General features: G+C 48.9%; 1 protein-coding gene across 1 annotated transcript; it reads right to left on the bottom strand.

Annotated features, from left to right (window-relative positions):
- Positions 1 to 9,656: 9,656 nt before the first annotated feature.
- Positions 9,657 to 11,753, bottom strand: LOC123039533 (probable serine/threonine-protein kinase At1g01540). Its single transcript, XM_044462661.1, has 3 exons — positions 10,424 to 11,753; positions 9,927 to 10,324; positions 9,657 to 9,857 (listed from the first exon to the last, which is right to left on the bottom strand). The coding sequence occupies exons 1-3, from the start codon at positions 11,751 to 11,753 to the stop codon at positions 9,657 to 9,659; spliced, it is 1,929 nt and encodes a 642-aa protein (XP_044318596.1).
- Positions 11,754 to 18,480: the final 6,727 nt, after the last annotated feature.

The raw sequence follows: 18,480 nt of genomic DNA on the forward strand, positions 1-18,480 counted from the left end.
GTCACTCCGTATGACGGAGAGGTATCTCTGGGCCCACTCGGTAATGCATCATCATAATGAGCTCAAAGTGACCAAGTGTTTGGTCACGGGATCATGCATTGCGGTACGAGTAAAGTGACTTGCCGGTAACGAGACCGAGGTATTGGGATACCGATGATCGAGTCTCGGGCAAGTAACGTACCGATTGACAGAGGGAATTGTATATGGGGTTGATTGAATCCTCGACATCGTGGTTCATCCGATGACATCATTGAGGAGCATGTGGGAGCCAACATGGGTATCCAGATCCTGCTGTTGGTTATTGACCGGAGAGCCGTCTCGGTCATGTCTGCGTGTCTCCCGAACCCGTAGGATCTACACATTTAAGGTTCGGTGATGCTAGGGTTATTAGGAAGACTTGTATGTGATTACCGAATGTTGTTCAGAGTCCCGGATGAGATCCCGGACGTCACGAGGAGTTACGGAATAGTCCGGAGGTGAAGATTTATATATAGGAAGTGCTGTTTCGGCCATCGGGAGAGTTTCGGGGTCACCCGGTATTGTATCGGGACCACCGGAAGGGTCCCGGGGGTCCACCGGGTGGGGCCACCTATCCCGGAGGGCCCCGTGGGCTGAAGTGGGGAGGGGACCAGTCCCTGGTGGGCTGGTGCGCCCCCCCCCCTGGGCCCCCCTCTGTGCCTAGGGTTGGGAAACCTAGGGGAGGGGGCGCCTCCACTTGCCTTGGGGGGCACTCCACCCCCTTGGCCGCCACCCCCCCTAGAGATCCCATCTCTAGGGCCGGCGCCCCCCCCCCCCGGGGGGGCCTATATAAAGGAGGGGGAGGGAGGGCAGCCACAACCCTGAGTCTTGGCGCCTCCCTCCCCCTGCTACACCTCTTCCTCCTCCCGCGGTTGCTTGGCGAAGCCCTGCCGGAGTACTGCATCTCCACCACCACCACGCCGTCGTGCTGCTGCTGGAGCCTTCTTCCTAAACCTCTCCTTCCCCCTTTCTTGATCAAGAAGGAGGAGACGTCATCCGCTCCGTACGTGTGTTGAACGTGGAGGTGCTGTCCATTCAGCACTTGGTCATCGGTGATTTGAATCACGGCGAGTACGACTCCATCATCCCCGTTCTCTTGAACGCTTCCGCTCGCGATCTACAAGGGTATGTAGATGCACTCCTATCACTCGTTGCTTAGATGAACTCATAGATGGATCTTGGTGAAACCGTAGGAAAATTTTTAATTTTCTGCAACGTTCCCCAACAGTGGCATCATGAGCTAGGTCTATGCGTAGTTCTCTATTGCACGAGTAGAACACAAATTTTTTGTGGGCGTAGATGTTGTCAACTTTCTTGCCGCTACTAGTCTTATCTTGCTTCAGCGGTATTATGGGATGAAGCGGCCCGGACCGACTTTACACGTACGCTTACGTGAGACAGGTTCCACCGACTGACATGCACTAGTTGCATAATGTGGCTAGCGGGTGTCTGTCTCTCCCACTTTAGTTGGAGCGGATTCGATGAAAAGGGTCCTTATGAAGGGTAAATAGAAGTTGACAAATCACGTTGTGGCTTTAACGTAGGTAAGAAAACGTTCTTGCTAGATCACCTATAGAAGCCATGTAAAAACTTGCAACAACAATTAGAGGACGTCTAACTTGTTTTTGCAGCAAGTGTCTTGTGATGTGATATGGCCAAAGTTGTGATGAATGATGAATGATATATTGTGATGTATGAGATCATGTTCTTGTAATAGGAATCACGACTTGCATGTCGATGAGTATGACAACCGGCAGGAGCCATAGGAGTTGTCTTTATTTTTTGTATGACCTGCGTGTCATTGAAGAACGCCATGTAAATTGCTTTCCTTTATTGCTAAACACGTTAGCCATAGAAGTAGAAGTAGTCGTTGGCGTGACAACTTCATGAAGACACGATGATGGAGATGATGATGATGGAGATCATGGTGTCATGCCGGTGACGGAGATGATCATGGAGCCCCGAAGATGGAGATCAAAGGAGCTATATGATATTGGCCATATCATGTCACTACTATATAATTGCATGTGATGTTTATTATGTTTATGCATCTTGTTTACTTAGAACGATGGTAGTAAATAAGATGATCCCTTATAATAATTTCAAGAAGTGTTCTCCCCTAACTGTGCGCCGTTGCTAAAGTTCGTCGTTTCGAAGCACCACGTGATGATCGGGTGTGATAGATTCTTACGTTCACATACAATGGGTGTAAGACAGTTTTACACATGCAAAAACACTTAGGGTTAACTTGACGAGCCTAGCATGTACAGACATGGCCTCGGAACACAGAGACCGAAAGGTCGAACATGAGTCGTATGGAAGATACGATCAACATGGAGATGTTCACCGATGATGACTAGTCCGTCTCACGTGATGATCAGACACGGCCTAGTCGACTCGGATCGTGTAACACTTAGATGACTAGAGGGATGTCTAATCTGAGTGGGAGTTCATTAAATAATTTGATTAGATGAACTTAATTATCATGAACTTTAGTCTAAAACCTTTGCAAATATGTCTTGTAGATCAAATGGCCAACGCTCATGTCAACATGAACTTCAACGTGTTCCTAGAGAAAACCAAGCTGAAAGATGATGGCAGCAACTATACGGACTGGGTCCGGAACCTGAGGATCATCCTCATAGCTGCCAAGAAAGCATATGTCCTAGATGGACCGCTAGGTGAAACACCCATCCCAGAGAACCAAGACGTTATGAACGCTTGGCAGTCACGTGCTGATGATTACTCCCTCGTTCAGTGCGGCATGCTTTACAGCTTAGAACCGGGGCTCCAAAAGTGTTTTTAGCAACACAGAGCATATGAGATGTTCGAGGAGCTGAAAATGGTTTTCCAAGCTCATGCCCGGTTCGAGAGATATGAAGTCTCCGACAAGTTCTACAGTTGTAAGATGGAGGAAAATAGTTCTGTCAGTGAGCACATATTCAAAATGTCTGGGTTGCACAACCGCCTGTCCCAGCTGGACATTAACCTCCCGGACGAGGCGGTCATTGACAGAATCCTTCAGTCGCTCCCACCGAGCTACAAGAGCTTTGTGATGAACTACAATATGCAGGGGATGGTGAAAACTATTCCTGAAGTATTTTCAATGCTAAAGTCGGTAGAGGTAGAAATCAAGAAATAACATCAAGTGTTGGTGGTCAGTAAAACCACCAAGTTCAAGAAGGGCAAGGGTAAGAAGAACTTCAAGAAGGACGGCAAGGATGTCGCTGCGCCCGGTAAGCCAGTTGCCAGGAAGAAGTCAAAGAATGGACCCAAGCCTGAGACTGAGTGCTTTTATTGCAAAGAGAAGGGTCACTGGAAGCGGAACTGCCCCAAATACTTAGCGGACAAGAAGGCCGGCAACACTAAAGGTATATATGATATACATGTAATTGATGTGTACCTTACCAGTACTCGTAGTAACTCCTGGGTATTTGATACCGGTGCCGTTGCTCATATTTGTAACTCATAACAGGAGCTGCGCAATAAGCGGAGACTGGTGAAGGACGAGGTGACGATGCGCATCAGGAATGGTTCCAAGGTCGATGTGATCGCCGTCGGCACGCTACCTCTACATTTACCTACGGGATTAGTTTTAAACCTTAATAATTGTTATTTAGTGCCAAGTTTGAGCATGAACATTGTATCTGGATCTCGTTTGATACGAGATGGCTACTCATTTAAATCCGAGAATAATGGTTGTTCTATTTATATGAGAGATATGTTTTATGGTCATGCCCCGATGGTCAATGGTTTATTCTTGATGAATCTCGAACGTAATGTTACACATATTCATAGTGTGAATACCAAAAGATGTAAAGTTGATAACGATAGTCCCACATACTTGTGGCACTGCCGCCTTGGTCACATTGGTGTCAAGCGCATGAAGAAGCTCCATGCTGATGGACTTTTAGAGTCTCTAGATTATGAATCGTTTGACATATGCGAGCCATGCCTCATGGGCAAGATGACCAAGACTCCGTTCTCCGGAACAATGGAGCGAGCAACCAACTTGTTGGAAATCATACATACTAATGTGTGCGGTCCAATGAGCATTGAGGCTCGCGGAGGATATCGTTATGTTCTCACTCTCACTGATGACTTGAATAGATATGGGTATGTCTACTTAATGAAACACAAGTCTGAGACCTTTGAAAAGTTCAAAGAATTTCAGAATGAGGTAGAGAATCAACGTGACCGAAAGATAAAGTTCCTACGATCAGATCATGGAGGAGAATATTTAAGTCACGAATTTGGTACGCACTTAAGGAAATGTGGAATCGTTTCACAACTCATGCCGCCTGGAACACCTCAGCGTAACGGTGTGTCCGAACGTCGTAATTGCACTCTATTGGATATGGTGCGGTCTATGATGTCTCTTACCGATTTACTGCTATCATTTTGGGGATACGCTTTAGAGACAGCTACATTCACTTTAAATAGGGCACCGTCTAAATCCGTTGAGACGACACCGTATGAATTATGGTTTTGGAAGAAACCTAAGCTGTCGTTTCTAAAAGTTTGGGGATGCGATGCTTATGTCAAGAAACTTCAACCTAAAAAGCTCGAACCCAAGTTGGAAAAATGCGTCTTCATAGGATACCCTAAGGAAACCATTGGGTATACCTTCTACTTAAGATCCAAGGGCAAAATCTTTGTTGCCAAGAACGGATCCTTTCTGGAAAAAGAGTTTCTCTCGAAAGAAGTAAGTGGGAGGAAAGTAGAACTCGATGAAGTACTACCTCTTGAACAGGAAAGTAGTGCAGCTCAGGAAAATGTTCCTATGATGCCTACACCAACTGGAGAGGAAAATAATGATGATGATCAAGGTACTTCGGATCAAGTTGCTACTAAACTTCGTAGGTCCACAAGGACACGTTCCGCACCAGAGTGGTACAACAACCCTGTCTTGGAAATCATGTTGTTAGACAACGGTGAACCTTCGAACTATGAAGAAGCGATGGCGGGCCCAGATTCCAACAAATGGCTTGAAGCCATGTGATCCGAGATAGAATCCATGTATGAAAACAAAGTATGGACTTTGACAGACTTGCCCGATGATCGACGAGCGATAGAAAACAAATGGATCTTTAAGAAGAAGACGGACGCGGATGGTAATGTTACCATCTATAAAGCTCGACTTGTCGCTAAGGGTTATCGACAAGTTCAAGGGGTTGACTACGATGAGACATTCTCTCCCGTAGCGAAGCTGAAGTCCGTCCGAATCATGTTAGCAATTGCCGCATACTATGATTATGAGATATGGCAGATGAACGTCAAAACGGCATTCCTTAACGGACATCTTAAGGAAGAACTGTATATGATGCAGCCGGAAGGTTTTGTCGATCCTAAGAATGCTAACAAAGTATGCAAGCTCCAGCGATCCATTTATGGGCTGGTGCAAGCATCTCGAAGTTGGAACATTCGCTTTGATGAGATGATCAAAGCGTTTGGGTTTATGCAGACTTATGGAGAAGCCTGCGTTTACAAGAAAGTGAGTGGGTGCTCTGTAGCATTTCTCATATTATATGTAGATGACATACTCTTGATGGGAAATGATATAGAACTTTTGGACAGCATTAAGGCCTACTTGAATAAGTGTTTTTCAATGAAGGACCTTGGAGAAGCTGCTTACGTATTAGGCATCAAGATCTATAGGGATAGATCGAGACGCCTCATAGGTCTTTCACAAAGCACATACCTTGATAAGATTTTGAAGAAGTTCAAAATGGATCAGTCCAAGAAAGGGTTCTTGCCTGTATTGCAAGGTGTGAGATTGAGTTCAGCTCAATGCCCGACCACGGCAAAAGATAAAGAAGAGATGAGTGTCATCCCCTATGCTTCAGCCATAGGATCTATTATGTATGCCATGCTGTGTACCAGACCTGATGTAAACCTTGTCGTAAGTTTGGTAGGAAGGTACCAAAGTAATCCCGGCAAGGAACACTGGACAGCGGTCAAGAATATCCTGATGTACCTGAAAAGGACAAAGGACATATTTCTCGTTTATGGAGGTGATGAAGAGCTCGTCGTAAAGGGTTACGTCGACGCTAGCTTCGACACAGATCTGGATGACTCTAAGTCACAAACCGGATACGTGTATATGTTGAATGGTGGAGCAGTAAGATGGTGCAGCTGCAAGTAGAGCGTCGTGACGGGATCTACATGTGAAGCGGAGTACATGGCAGCCTCGGAGGCAGCGCATGAAGTAATTTGGGTGAAGGAGTTCATCACCGACCTAGGAGTCATACCCAATGCGTCGGGGCCGATCAAACTCTTCTGTGACAACACTGGAGCTATTGCCCTTGCCAAGGAGCCCAGGTTTCACAAGAAGACCAGGCACATCAAGCATCGTTTCAACTCCATCCGTGAAAATGTTCAAGATGGAGACATAGATATTTGCAAAGTATATACGGATCTGAATGTTGCAGATCCGTTGACTAAACCTCTTTCGCGAGAAAAACATGATCAACACCAGAACTCTATGGGTGTTCGATTCATCACAATGTAACTAGATTATTGACTCTAGTGCAAGTGGGAGACTGTTGGAAATATGCCCTAGAGGCAATAATAAAAGGTTATTATTATATTTCCTTGTTCATGATAATTGTCTTTATTCATGCTATAACTGTATTATTCGGAAATCGTAATACACGTGTGAATACATAGACCATAATATGTCCCTAGTAAGCCTCTAGTTGACTGGCTTGTTGATCAACAGATAGTCATAGTTTCCTGACTATGGACATCAGATGTCGTTGATAACAGGATCACATCATTAGGAGAATGATGTGATGGACAAGACCCAATCCTAAGCATAGCACAAGATCGTGTAGTTCGTTTGCTAGAGCTTTTCCAATGTCAAGTATCCTTTCCTTAGACCATGAGATCATGTAACTCCCGGATACCGTAGGAGTGCTTTGGGTGTACCAAACGTCACAACGTAACTGGTTGACTATAAAGGTGCACTACAGGTATCTCCGAAAGTGTCTGTTGGGTTGACACGGATCGAGACTGGGATTTGTCACTCCGTATGACGGAGAGGTATCTCTGGGCCCACTCGGTAATGCATCATCATAATGAGCTCAAAGTGACCAAGTGTTTGGTCACGGGATCATGCATTGCGGTATGAGTAAACTGACTTTCCGGTAACGAGACTGAACGAGGTATTGGGATACCGACGATCGAGTCTCGGGCAAGTAACGTACCGATTGACAAAGGGAATTGTATATGGGGTTGATTGAATCCTCGACATCGTGGTTCATCCGATGCGATGATCGGTTGCGGCTAACTTCTCTCTCTTCATCTCTCTGAGTTCGCTTCTTGGTAGTAGTTACCCCTGTCAGAACCTTTGTCTTCTCTTTCGTATAAATACGTATCATTCGAACACGCCGCGTTTTACTGGGAAGGATCGAACCATGGGAACGAATGAACAGGGCTATCACCTTCTTTGGCCGGATCTTCCAATCTTTTTAGAAAACCAGTTCACTGCGCGCCCCACCCCGTCATCAGTCCTGTGTTGCCTATGCTTGCGCCATCTCTTTAACCATCTCCCAAAAATGTTTCTAAAAGATTACTGGTAAGCCATCTGGGCCATCATCGAGGAGCATGTGGGAGCCAACATGGGTATCCAGATCCCGCTGTTGGTTATTGACCGGAGAGCCGTCTCGGTCATGTCTGCGTGTCTCCCGAACCCGTAGGGTCTACACACTTAAGGTTCAGTGATGCTAGGGTTATTAGGAAGACTTGTATGTGATTACCGAATGTTGTTCGGAGTTCCGGATGAGATCCCGGACGTCACGAGGAGTTCCGGAATAGTCCGGAGGTGAAGATTTATATATAGGAAGTGCTGTTTCGGCTATCGGGAGAGTTCCGGGGTCACCCGGTATTGTACCGGGACCACCGGAAGGGTCCCGGGGGTCCACCGGGTGGGGCCACCTATCTCGGAGGGCCCCGTGGGCTGAAGTGGGGAGGGGACCAGTCCCTGGTGGGCTGGTGCGCCCCCCCGGGCCCCCCTCTGCGCCTAGGGTTGGGAACCCTAGGGGAGGGGGCGCCTCCACTTGCCTTGGGGGGCACTCCACCCCCTTGGCCGCCCCCCCTAGACATCCCATCTCTAGGGCCGGCGCCCCCCCTGGGGGCCTATATAAAGGAGGGGGGAGGGAGGGCAGCCGCAACCCTGAGTCTTGGCGCCTCCCCCCCCCCCTGCTACACCTCTTCCTCCTCCCGCGGTTGCTTGGCGAAGCCCTGCCGGAGTACTGCATCTCCACCACCACCACGCCGTCGTGCTGCTGCTGGAGCCTTCTTCCTCAACCTCTCCTTCCCCCTTGCTGGATCAAGAAGGAGGAGACGCCATCCGCTCCGTACGTGTGCTGAACGCGGAGGTGCTGTCCGTTCACCACTTTGGTCATCGGTGATTTGGATCACGGCGAGTATGACTCCATCATCCCCGTTCTCTTGAACGCTTCCGCTCGCGATCTACAAGGGTATGTAGATGCACTCCTATCACTCGTTGCTTAGATGAACTCATAGATGGATCTTGGTGAAACCGTAGGAAAAATTTTAATTTTCTGCAACGTTCCCCAATAGTTTGACCGGTGGACCTTTTCACCTGGTTGTCATAGCCCAGCCATAGCTACACCCCCCAACAGTCGCGGCACAACCCACCCCAAGATTCCGTCCGCGTCGGCCCGACGTGGCAGTTTCCTCCCTCCGGGGCGCGACGACATCGACGCTCGTGAGGGGGGAGGGGGGCACACCCCGGAGCCGTGTGCCGGGTGCCTCCGCCTACCACCACGTTTCCACAACCGTAGGAGGGCCCACCGCAACACCTGGCGGCATTGCTACCCCCCACAGGTATCCCGTCCCGTCTAACCTCTCCGTGACACAACGGAAGCAAGGCCCACGGGCAATCGATATATGTTTTCTGTACATTTAAGTCAATGAAATTAGTTTTGGAAAAAATAAAAAATAAAAAGAGAAAATAAATAAAATATTAAAATATTATTAGAAATCTTTGCCTACGGCAAAGCCGTCGGCATAGCTACGACCACGGAACGGTAGAGCCCTGGATCGATGACGTGGCAAAATCCATAGGTCAGGCCTATGCCGACGGTAAGGCCGTTGGCATAGAAATGCCACCCCACGGGACCGGCGAGCGACGCGGATCGATGACGTGGCGGCGCCGCGGATCGATGACGTCGGCATAGCTATGCCGACGGCCGCCGTTAGCCCGTCGGCGTAGCCTGACGCCATCAAACTGTCGTCGCCGCCCGGGTAGACGGGCCCACGTGATATGCCGACGGCCTATTCTATGCCGACGACCGCCGTAGGTATATTTGAAGCAACGCCGACGGCTGATCTATGCCGACGGCCCCCGTCGGCATAGATGGACATATGCCGACGGCCTTTCTACGCCGACGGCTTTAGCTGGGCCGTCGGGGTATGCCCATCTATGCCGACGGGGGCCATCGGCATAAATTTGGCCGTCGGCAACCCAAGTTTTTCTGGTAGTGCGACAGCTGATCGATTACAAATTTGCAATGAAAAACAATTTTTTCTTTCAGGGTGGCAGTTCTCAGCTCAAAGGGGGTTCCGAAAATGTTTGATAGTATTTGAGTGCAACTGTGACCAAGCAACTTTCAGTCGCTGTGATGTGGGAGGTTCTTGGTCAGGAGTGGAGTCAGGATTGTTGGTCGGATCTCTTCGATCTGCTGCACGACATCAGACATTGTAGGCCTAGAGTTGGCATCTTGACTGCAACAGTTTATGGCGAGCTGCAGAAGTCGCAGCATGCACCCCCCTTCCCTGTAGCCCCCTCGTAGGAGCTCCATGTCGAACACCTCCGCCATCCACTCCTCATGTAGAACAGACATCACCCACCATGCCAAACCTACTTCTCGGAGATCCACCTCCGCCCTCCACCCCTCATATACAACGGAACACACCCACCGTAGCAAATCAACTCCCTCCAGAACGCTTCTTGCCGGATCCTTGCGGGTGAGAAGCTCCATCAGTAGGATGCCGAAGCTATACACGTCGGCTTTCTGCGACTGGACCCACCTGCTGCCGGCGAGCTCAGGAGCGTAGTAGCTGGAGTCATCGAGATGAAACATGCCCAGTGCTACCAGGCCATGCTCCGACACACACGCATCGTGGGTGCCGGTGAGCAGGACGTTGGAAGACTTGATGTTGCCATGGCAGCTCGATGGCCCAACTAAGTGGATTGCCTCGATACCGCGAGCAGCAGCAAGTGAGATGGATGACCGCTGCTCCCAGTCGAGCGGAGCTGGGCCAGAGACTCCGTCACCTATATTCACACATCATGAATTAGTGATGCATAAAAAATATTAGAATAAGGTAAACATATCATAGCATTGTACAGCATATATACCAGCATATATATTACCGTGGAGCACTTTTGCTAGGCTACCCATGGGGATGAAATGGTACACTAGCATCTTCTCGTGCTCGCTATAGTAATGCCACTGCAGTGGCACAATGTGTTTGCTCTGGATGGCACCGATCAGTGTGATATGCTGCTCAAACTCCGCATTCCGCAAGTCCACACCCTTCAACCTCTTGACCACCATCCCATATCCACTTTCAAGCGTCGCTTTGTATGTTGTCCCGACTGTACCTTTGCCCAGAACTTCAGCCGATGCCCGAAGCAGGTCGTCCAGCTCGATAAAAGTTCCCACATTTCGGGTACTGCTGCTGCTTTCCAGCAATGGTGTTTCGGCTGGAACTTGTTTATTTTTCTTTCCCCAAGAAAATAGAGCTAGTCTTTGTTGTACCTGATGTGGAGCCTTTCTAAGTTTTTGAAGACGTTCTGCAACTTCTAACATCTCAGGGCGTTTGTGGAGTTCCATCCTCAAGCATTTACCTACCAATTTAACAATCTCTTGGATAGTCTTCATGTTACTCGGTGTTGCAATTTCAGGATCAAACATCTCCCGCACCCTCCTAAACCCTTTTGAAAGGGATTGAATAAAGCTTTCAACCAAGCCAATCTCACCATCATCTGTTCTTGCTTTTTTTCTCGTTATCAGTTCTAGGAGCACAACACCAAAACTATACACATCACTCTTTGCTGTGAGGCGGCCATTCTGAGCAAACAGAGGGTCCATATAGCCTATACTTCCTATCACATTTAGAGTATATAGAGTACTTTCGGTGTTGAGTAGTCTTGATATTCCAAAGTCTGATATTTTTGCGCTGAGTCCATCATCCAGAAGTATATTAGCAGGCTTGATATCACCATGAATGACCTGAGTATACATTTGTGAATGCATATAGCCCAATGCTTCTGCACATTCAATGGCAATTCTTAGCCGTGTATCCAAAGCGATGGGACTACTATGGTGGTGAAGTATGTTGCTCAGATTTCCTTTAGGAATATACTCCATGACCACCATCAGAGCATTTTCATCTATACAGTAGCCGACTAATTTTACTACATTCTTGTGATTGATCTCACGGTGGACGATCAACTCTTTGGCAAAATTTTCTTTCACATTGTAGATAAACCTCTTGACTGCGACCTTACTTTTATCCTCAAGAACCCCGTGATAGACTTCTCCAAAAGCACCTCTACCGAGGACAGTCCCATAGTTGTTGGTAAATGTTCTTATCTCCTTTTCTGTAAAACATTTCACATTATGATTGCTACGTGCAATCCATTTCGACCTATGCTCTTCCGGGATAAGTTGTGTTACTATATTTTCTAGATGATCCATCTTTGGAAGTACCAAGGAACCTGTTCAACCTTGGCAGACAATTTGACCTAGAAAACAGTTTGGTAGTGCTAAAAGTCAAATTTAATCCAACATATAAACGAGGAAACAAATAAATAAAGTACGTAAGAGTGCTGAATTTCCTTGGATTAATTACCAATAAATTGGTAGGGATTTCATATCCCCATTGGGCTAATAGGTGTTGTTTATATTCTATTAGAGTTCATTTAGAAACAAAATACTTCCTCTAGCTGCCGAAGACAACCAATCTAGATTGTTGTTTTGCCTTTCTCTTTTGGAAAAGGGGATCACCATTTTACCATTCTAGATATTGACGAAATAGGCTTTCACCCCGCTGATATAGCAACCGCCCAGTACAACTGTGATTCCAATGCTGGGCCAAACAGCACAAAAACGCCCAAACGAAACAAAAGAGAAACAAGAAAGAAACTAATGTCAACAACGTCGGATCGATGAAAAGATGATGACCCGCAACCGCTGCACCCACCGGAGAGTTTTCACCTCGCTCCTAGCACCTTGAACCTTCGCATACCAAGCAACACCTTCAGGAAGGAATGCGACGACAATGACGCTGCTGCCCAGATTGATCCTAGGGTTTCCCCCGGTACGCGGAAGGGCGTAGGGAAGGGGAATACCCGACGCCCTTCAGGAAGGAATGGCGACGCCCACGAGCGTCACCGTGTCGGTGCCGGCTGGGATTTCTCCCGTCCACAAAACACCCACAACCCCAGACGATCCGACGCGCTCCACCAAACTTGCTGCCCACCAACTTGCGCCACCACGGTCTTGCCATCATCACTGCCGCCTCACCATGGTCAATGAAGCGAGACCGACAAAGCCGAGTGGGAACAACGGGGAACGAGGAGCGGCAGAGTCACCGACTGAATGCAGCAATAGGAGCACACCAGGCCCTCTAGGCCTGGCCGAGCCTGAAAGGGGCTCGTGAAGCTCCCCATCGCCGCGCTGTAGTAGGCGCGCCGCCGTCTCCGCAATCCCCCGCACGAGCAGCACCTCCTTCCGCCGGAGCCATCGCAAGCGAGATCGGGCCAGGCCCGCCCAGACCCAGATGGGGCCCAATAGGGCCCAGATCTGAGACGGAGGGCGCCGCCGCCAGCCCGCCGCCAAGTGGCCGCGCCACCGCCTGCAGACCACCCGGAGCAACGCCGCCCGAGGCACCCACCACTGCCGGAACCACCGCAGACCAAGGAACACCGCCGCCAGCCGCCACCGCCCGAGCCGAGGCGCCGTGCGCGGGGAAGGGCAAGGTCGCCGCTGCCGCCGACACCACGGGGGCAGGGCCCGATGGAGCACGCCGGCGGTAGCGGGAGAAGGGTTAGGAAGGGAGGGGCACTCGAGGGAGGGGAGCGGAGCCGCCGGTCGCCTCGCTCGGGGAGGCGACACAAGGGGACGAGAGGACGCGGGTGTGTGTGTGTGTTTTTCGACGAGCAAACATCCATCCATTCTAGATATTTACACAGCACTGCGGAGAATCATTTGTGTCTGTTCGTGGGTTACATCGGTAGAGGAAGTAGAACGAAGGAGAGGGTAAGCTTAATATTTATTGTTCAGTTCTGCAGTGAATTTTGAATGACAGCTTCATGGTACGGCCTGAGTAACTGTACATGGTTGCTTCCTTGTAGGGAAAATGAAACAATGTTTCTAACATGAAGAGAACAGGTCGGAATCGACTAAACAAGGAAGTAAAGATTTTAAATCCAAATTGCTAATCTCGCGGGAAAAAGAACCCGAGTGAAGTCTAACAAATGCAGTATAGACATAGAGATGGGCATGGTTGAACCGAACATACCACTCAAGAAGAATGGACTCCGTAACATAGCGCAATCAAGGGAGCCTTCTTTCGTTAGTGGTCACCCAGATCGCCATGGAATTGATCTAGTCTAGAAGAAAGAACATGCAGCATACTTTTACTCTGTTTCATTAATTGTCATCAACGATGGTCTACTCCCACCATGACAACTGCTACCCAATTGAATAAGAGAAACAATTATGTTCAACCGAGTAATCCGATGCAGCGGGCGGACGCAACAACACACGTCGGTCATGTCGAGGTTACTTTGGGGCCCGTAGTTTGAGTTTCATCTTCTTTTTTTATTATTGGTTTGTCAGGTAGCTAACAGATCATGCCAAACTGTTGTTTTATCCTCTCTTTTCTCTATAGGAAGGGTATTATTAAAACTGTGTTTTGATTTTCGGCCGCAAAAAGTGGATTTCGGCCGAATTTCGGCCATCTCGGCCTGAGGCGAAAAGTATATTTAGGCCGAAATTGCTCAAATTTGGGAAATTTTGGTCAAATTTAAGTCAAATTGCAGTCAAAATTTGGTCAAATTTCAGCCGAAATTTTTGAAAATGGCCGAAATTCGGCCATCTCGGCCTAGGGCGAAAAAAAGCTCAAACCGAAAATCAAAACACCGTATTAAAACCGTGGTTCACGGCAAGACATGCATCTTGCGAGTGCCAAAGTGGTTCGCATGAAGGCAACTTACTTGCACTACATGATCCCTTTTCTGACAGAGGATGAGCAGTGAGCGCCTCAGTCTGGTTGCCATAGAACTGCATATAACTTGTAAACAATTAAACAAGCAAATAAAAAATCGAAAGTTCCCACTTGTCATTTCTCCTGCGTACTTCCTGTTCTGTTTGGCGTATGGGTATTCCTTCCGATGATGCAGAAATAACCATAGTCAGTTGGGGATATGTTACAAGGTGCAGCAACATGCATCATGTGCAGCTGTTGATATCCACTTAAATTACGTCGCTAAAAGAAGGTGCACTGAAAGTTCTTGCTAGTTTCATGCTTCACACTGAAAATTCTTGCATATCATCGATCGTCATATACACTTTTTTTTAGTAACCGATCGCCATATACTCCCTCCGTCCGGGTTTATTAGGCCCCATTCTATTTTGTGTTAAAGTTTGACTTGCAAATTTAACTAATAAAATGTAAACTATATGTCAAAAAAATTATATTGTTGGAAAGCTCTTTCAAACACAAATCCAATGGTGTAATTTTTGTATCATATAATTTATATATTTTTAATAATATAGATAGTCAAAATCTGGCACAAAATATAAGGGGGCCTAATAAACCCGGACGGAGGTAGTACATATGGGACAGACCTAGCATGTAGGCCGGGCCTTGGCCTAGCCCGAATTTTTATAATAAAAATGAATTGGCAGTGATCTGCACCGGCGCGCCGGCCCAAATTTGGGCCGACCCGGCCAGCAGTCACCCGATTAGATCGATAGGAACCGTTTGATACAAAGTATCCTTTCTGCATCTCATCACTCCCCTTCCATCTCACCGGTCGTGCATGTTCTCCCGTCACCGCCTCTCGCCGGCCGTCCTCACCAGTGATCGCCATCCTCACCGTTGTTAGAATAAATCCGAGACGCTCCGTCGATTTACCGAGGACCAAGCAATCACACAAGCATGACATCGAGATTTGTTAACGAGGTTCACCGATATGGCTACATCCCCGGGGCATGACTACGGGCGCTCCTCCCCATGACACCGTCACAATACCGCACCCCGGCCGCCCGGGCCGCCGGCACACGCCGCCGGCTCCCCCGCGTGCCCGTGCTATTATGTTGGCATAGGTTACATCCTGTGTCTACCCCCGCTATATATGAGAGGCCTAAGATACAAGTGTCCTACTTGGACACGACTCCATATCATGTCTACACATCGTACGACTCCAAGTCCAACTGTAACCTAACTTGTACAATAATATTCGACACAACTCTAACAAACTCCACCTTGGCGAATATTCTCCACCACCTTGGATTCATCCATGCGTCGAACCTACATGTACATTGGACTTGAGATACGCCATGAGCACTACTGCTACTCCCAGACCCCATGTGACTCCACCTGCAACTGTAGTCCCTTCTTGTCTTCTTCACAGTCAACATTCGAGAAAAATTAAGTTCCTTGTTACTCTACCTTGTGCTCCCAACTTTCGGAGTATCCGTCCAACGCCATCACACACCGATCACTGTCTGCGTGAAAATGAACAACTCACATATTGGACGTCACATATAAGAGTTACCTGAACTCAACGTCACCACTCTTTCTTGACCGTCTGTCTGAAACTTGAAGGAATTTCACCGTCGCCCTGTGTCACCCCCGAGTCTAATTCGCAGTTGTCTCACCCTTCTTCCGGCTAGTCTCTAGCATGTCCCATAGCTATAGAACTCCGCCTCCTTCTGTACTTGTCATCCGCACTTTGCCATGTGCACCGAACACCACAGAATATACGGCCATGTACTCTCTCAGCTTTTGACAATTTAAGACTCTCCGTCACTTTCTCAGATTCACCATGGTCAACTCTAGTCCATCAACCGGCACCGATAGACCCAGTCACCAACTTGAATCTGGTATTCATCAACACTGCTTCAGCACCCCCTGCACAATTTGTCTGACCACCAGTGCCTTGGTCTGTCGCTGTGTCCCGTGCTTAGCGCACGCCTCGCCGCTATCACCGCGTCGAGCCTCTGCTGTCCTGGTCGAGTCTCCCGGGTAGCTAGCCCCCACTATCTCAACTCCCACTGCAGAGAACCATCGATCATCACCGACCGATGCCGAGTATCACGCCTCCATCAGACCACTGGCACCCAGTCCGATCCACGTGTCTCTTGCTTTACCCGCTGAAATAGGCTTCGACTCTCCGTTAACTTACGCCGTAGCCCCTCCATCAGCACAGAGTGTAGTCATCCGTCAGACTCCAGCTCCACCTTCAACATGACTCCATGGTGGTTGTACGTGCCACCCTCCCGCGCCCTGTCGACTCCAAGCTTTCATGTGCACCGTCTTGAATCAACCCTGCGCCATAGTCCGTCGAAGCCGCACAAGCCCTCAGGCCTGCACCACGTGTTTCCACGCCCCAGAAGTCGGCCACCATCAGCATCACGCTCCTATGTCGTCGTCGCTGAAATCATCACCGTCTTCTGCTTTGACCAACATCCACGTCGATCCATCAAACTGTTCAGTCCGACCCAGCCGAAATTATTCGACTGCAACCATGCTCTACCCTGCGTCATGTTCGCCCCGCACATCTCCGTGCATTGCTTGACGCCCTGTGTTTGCATGATCCTGTCACAGCGCGCTCCAGACTCCTCCGAGCCTTGCACGCACGTCGTGTCCTTGCTACGCACACCGCAGACCCTCACGCTACCATCCATGTACACAAACCTTGTACCAAAGAAATAAAGTCAAAATCCACCGCATAAGCCTTCCTGTGTGCACCTCACCATGAAGATCAAATTAAACTCCACCTCGTGCTTCTGTAGGCCATAGGTCCATTAACTTTTCCTATCTCTTTATCCTCATGGAATAGCACTGAGTCTGCAACGTAGCTCCTTTTTTCTTCCAAACAAATCTCACGCGCAGCTCCAGCTTTGCATGCACATGTTGCCTCGCGTGCCACACGCCAAAGAACCAGCTCCAATTCCTGGCCTCACGTACTGACGTACTGCCACGTACCTCTGCCGCTGGCTCTTGCCAAAGCCTCGGCGCGCGCACGTCTATGCGCCTGGAAACTTGCCTGCGCCTTGGCCCGCTAGCACCGCCCGCTGCTCTGGTTGCACCTGCATCGCTGCTCTAGCATTACGCCGCCGCATCTTGATCCGATCTGTTGCACGCCTTGCTGCCTTGCCCCGCACGCCCGATCTAGCAACTTGCTATCGCCGCTGTTGGCGGACTCCTGCTATCGCCGCCTCGGCGTATGACTTCGATCAGGTAGAGAACCCCGCGCCGGCTGCTTGCTCGCGTTCTTCGCATGCCAATTCCGATTGCTTTTCCTGCGATAATTCTCACGCCCATCGAAAAATCTTCCGACCACCACGGCCAAGTTATCAGTCGCCCTCCTCAAGATCAATCAAGCTGCCTCTTCGTAACCTTGCTCATGATACCACTTGTTAGAATAAATCCGAGACGCTCCGTCGATCTACCGAGGACCAAGCAATCACACAAGTACGACTCCGAGATTTGTTAACGAGGTTCACCGATATGGCTACATCCCCGGGGCATGACTACGGGCGCTCCTCCCCATGACACCGTCACAATACTGCACCCCGGCCGCCCGGGCGCCGGCACACGCCGCCGGCTTCCCCGCGTGCCCGTGCTATTATGTTGGCATATGTTACATCGTGTGTCTACCCCCGCTATATATGAGAGGCCTAAGATACAAGTGTCCTACTTGGACACGACTCCATATCATGTCTACACACCGTACGACTCCAAGTCCAACTGTAACCTAACTTGTACAATAATATTCGACACAACTCTAACAGCCGCAGGGTAAGCACTTCAGTCTGGTTGCCATGGAGTTGTATATAATATAATAAACAATTAAACAAGCAAACAAAAATTCGAAAGTTCACACTTGTCATTTCTCCTCCGTACTTCCTGTTCTGTTTGGAGTTTGGGTCTTCCCTTTGATGATGCAGAATCTACCAAAGTTAGCTGGGGATATGTTACAAGGTGCAGCAATATGCTGCATGTGTAGAAAACATTCAGCTCTGAGATCCACTTAAATCATGTCCCAAAAAGAAGGTGCACTGAATATTCTTGATAGCTTCATGCTTCGGACTGAAAATTCTGAGAGCAACTAGTTAACGAGCGCTCCTTCGGGAGCCTCACAACAATCAGTGTCACTTGGCGCGCTCTCAGCCGCCCGCCACGTGTCGC

Source organism: Triticum aestivum, chromosome 2B (genome assembly GCF_018294505.1).
Source record: "Triticum aestivum cultivar Chinese Spring chromosome 2B, IWGSC CS RefSeq v2.1, whole genome shotgun sequence".
NCBI lineage: Eukaryota > Viridiplantae > Streptophyta > Magnoliopsida > Poales > Poaceae > Triticum > Triticum aestivum.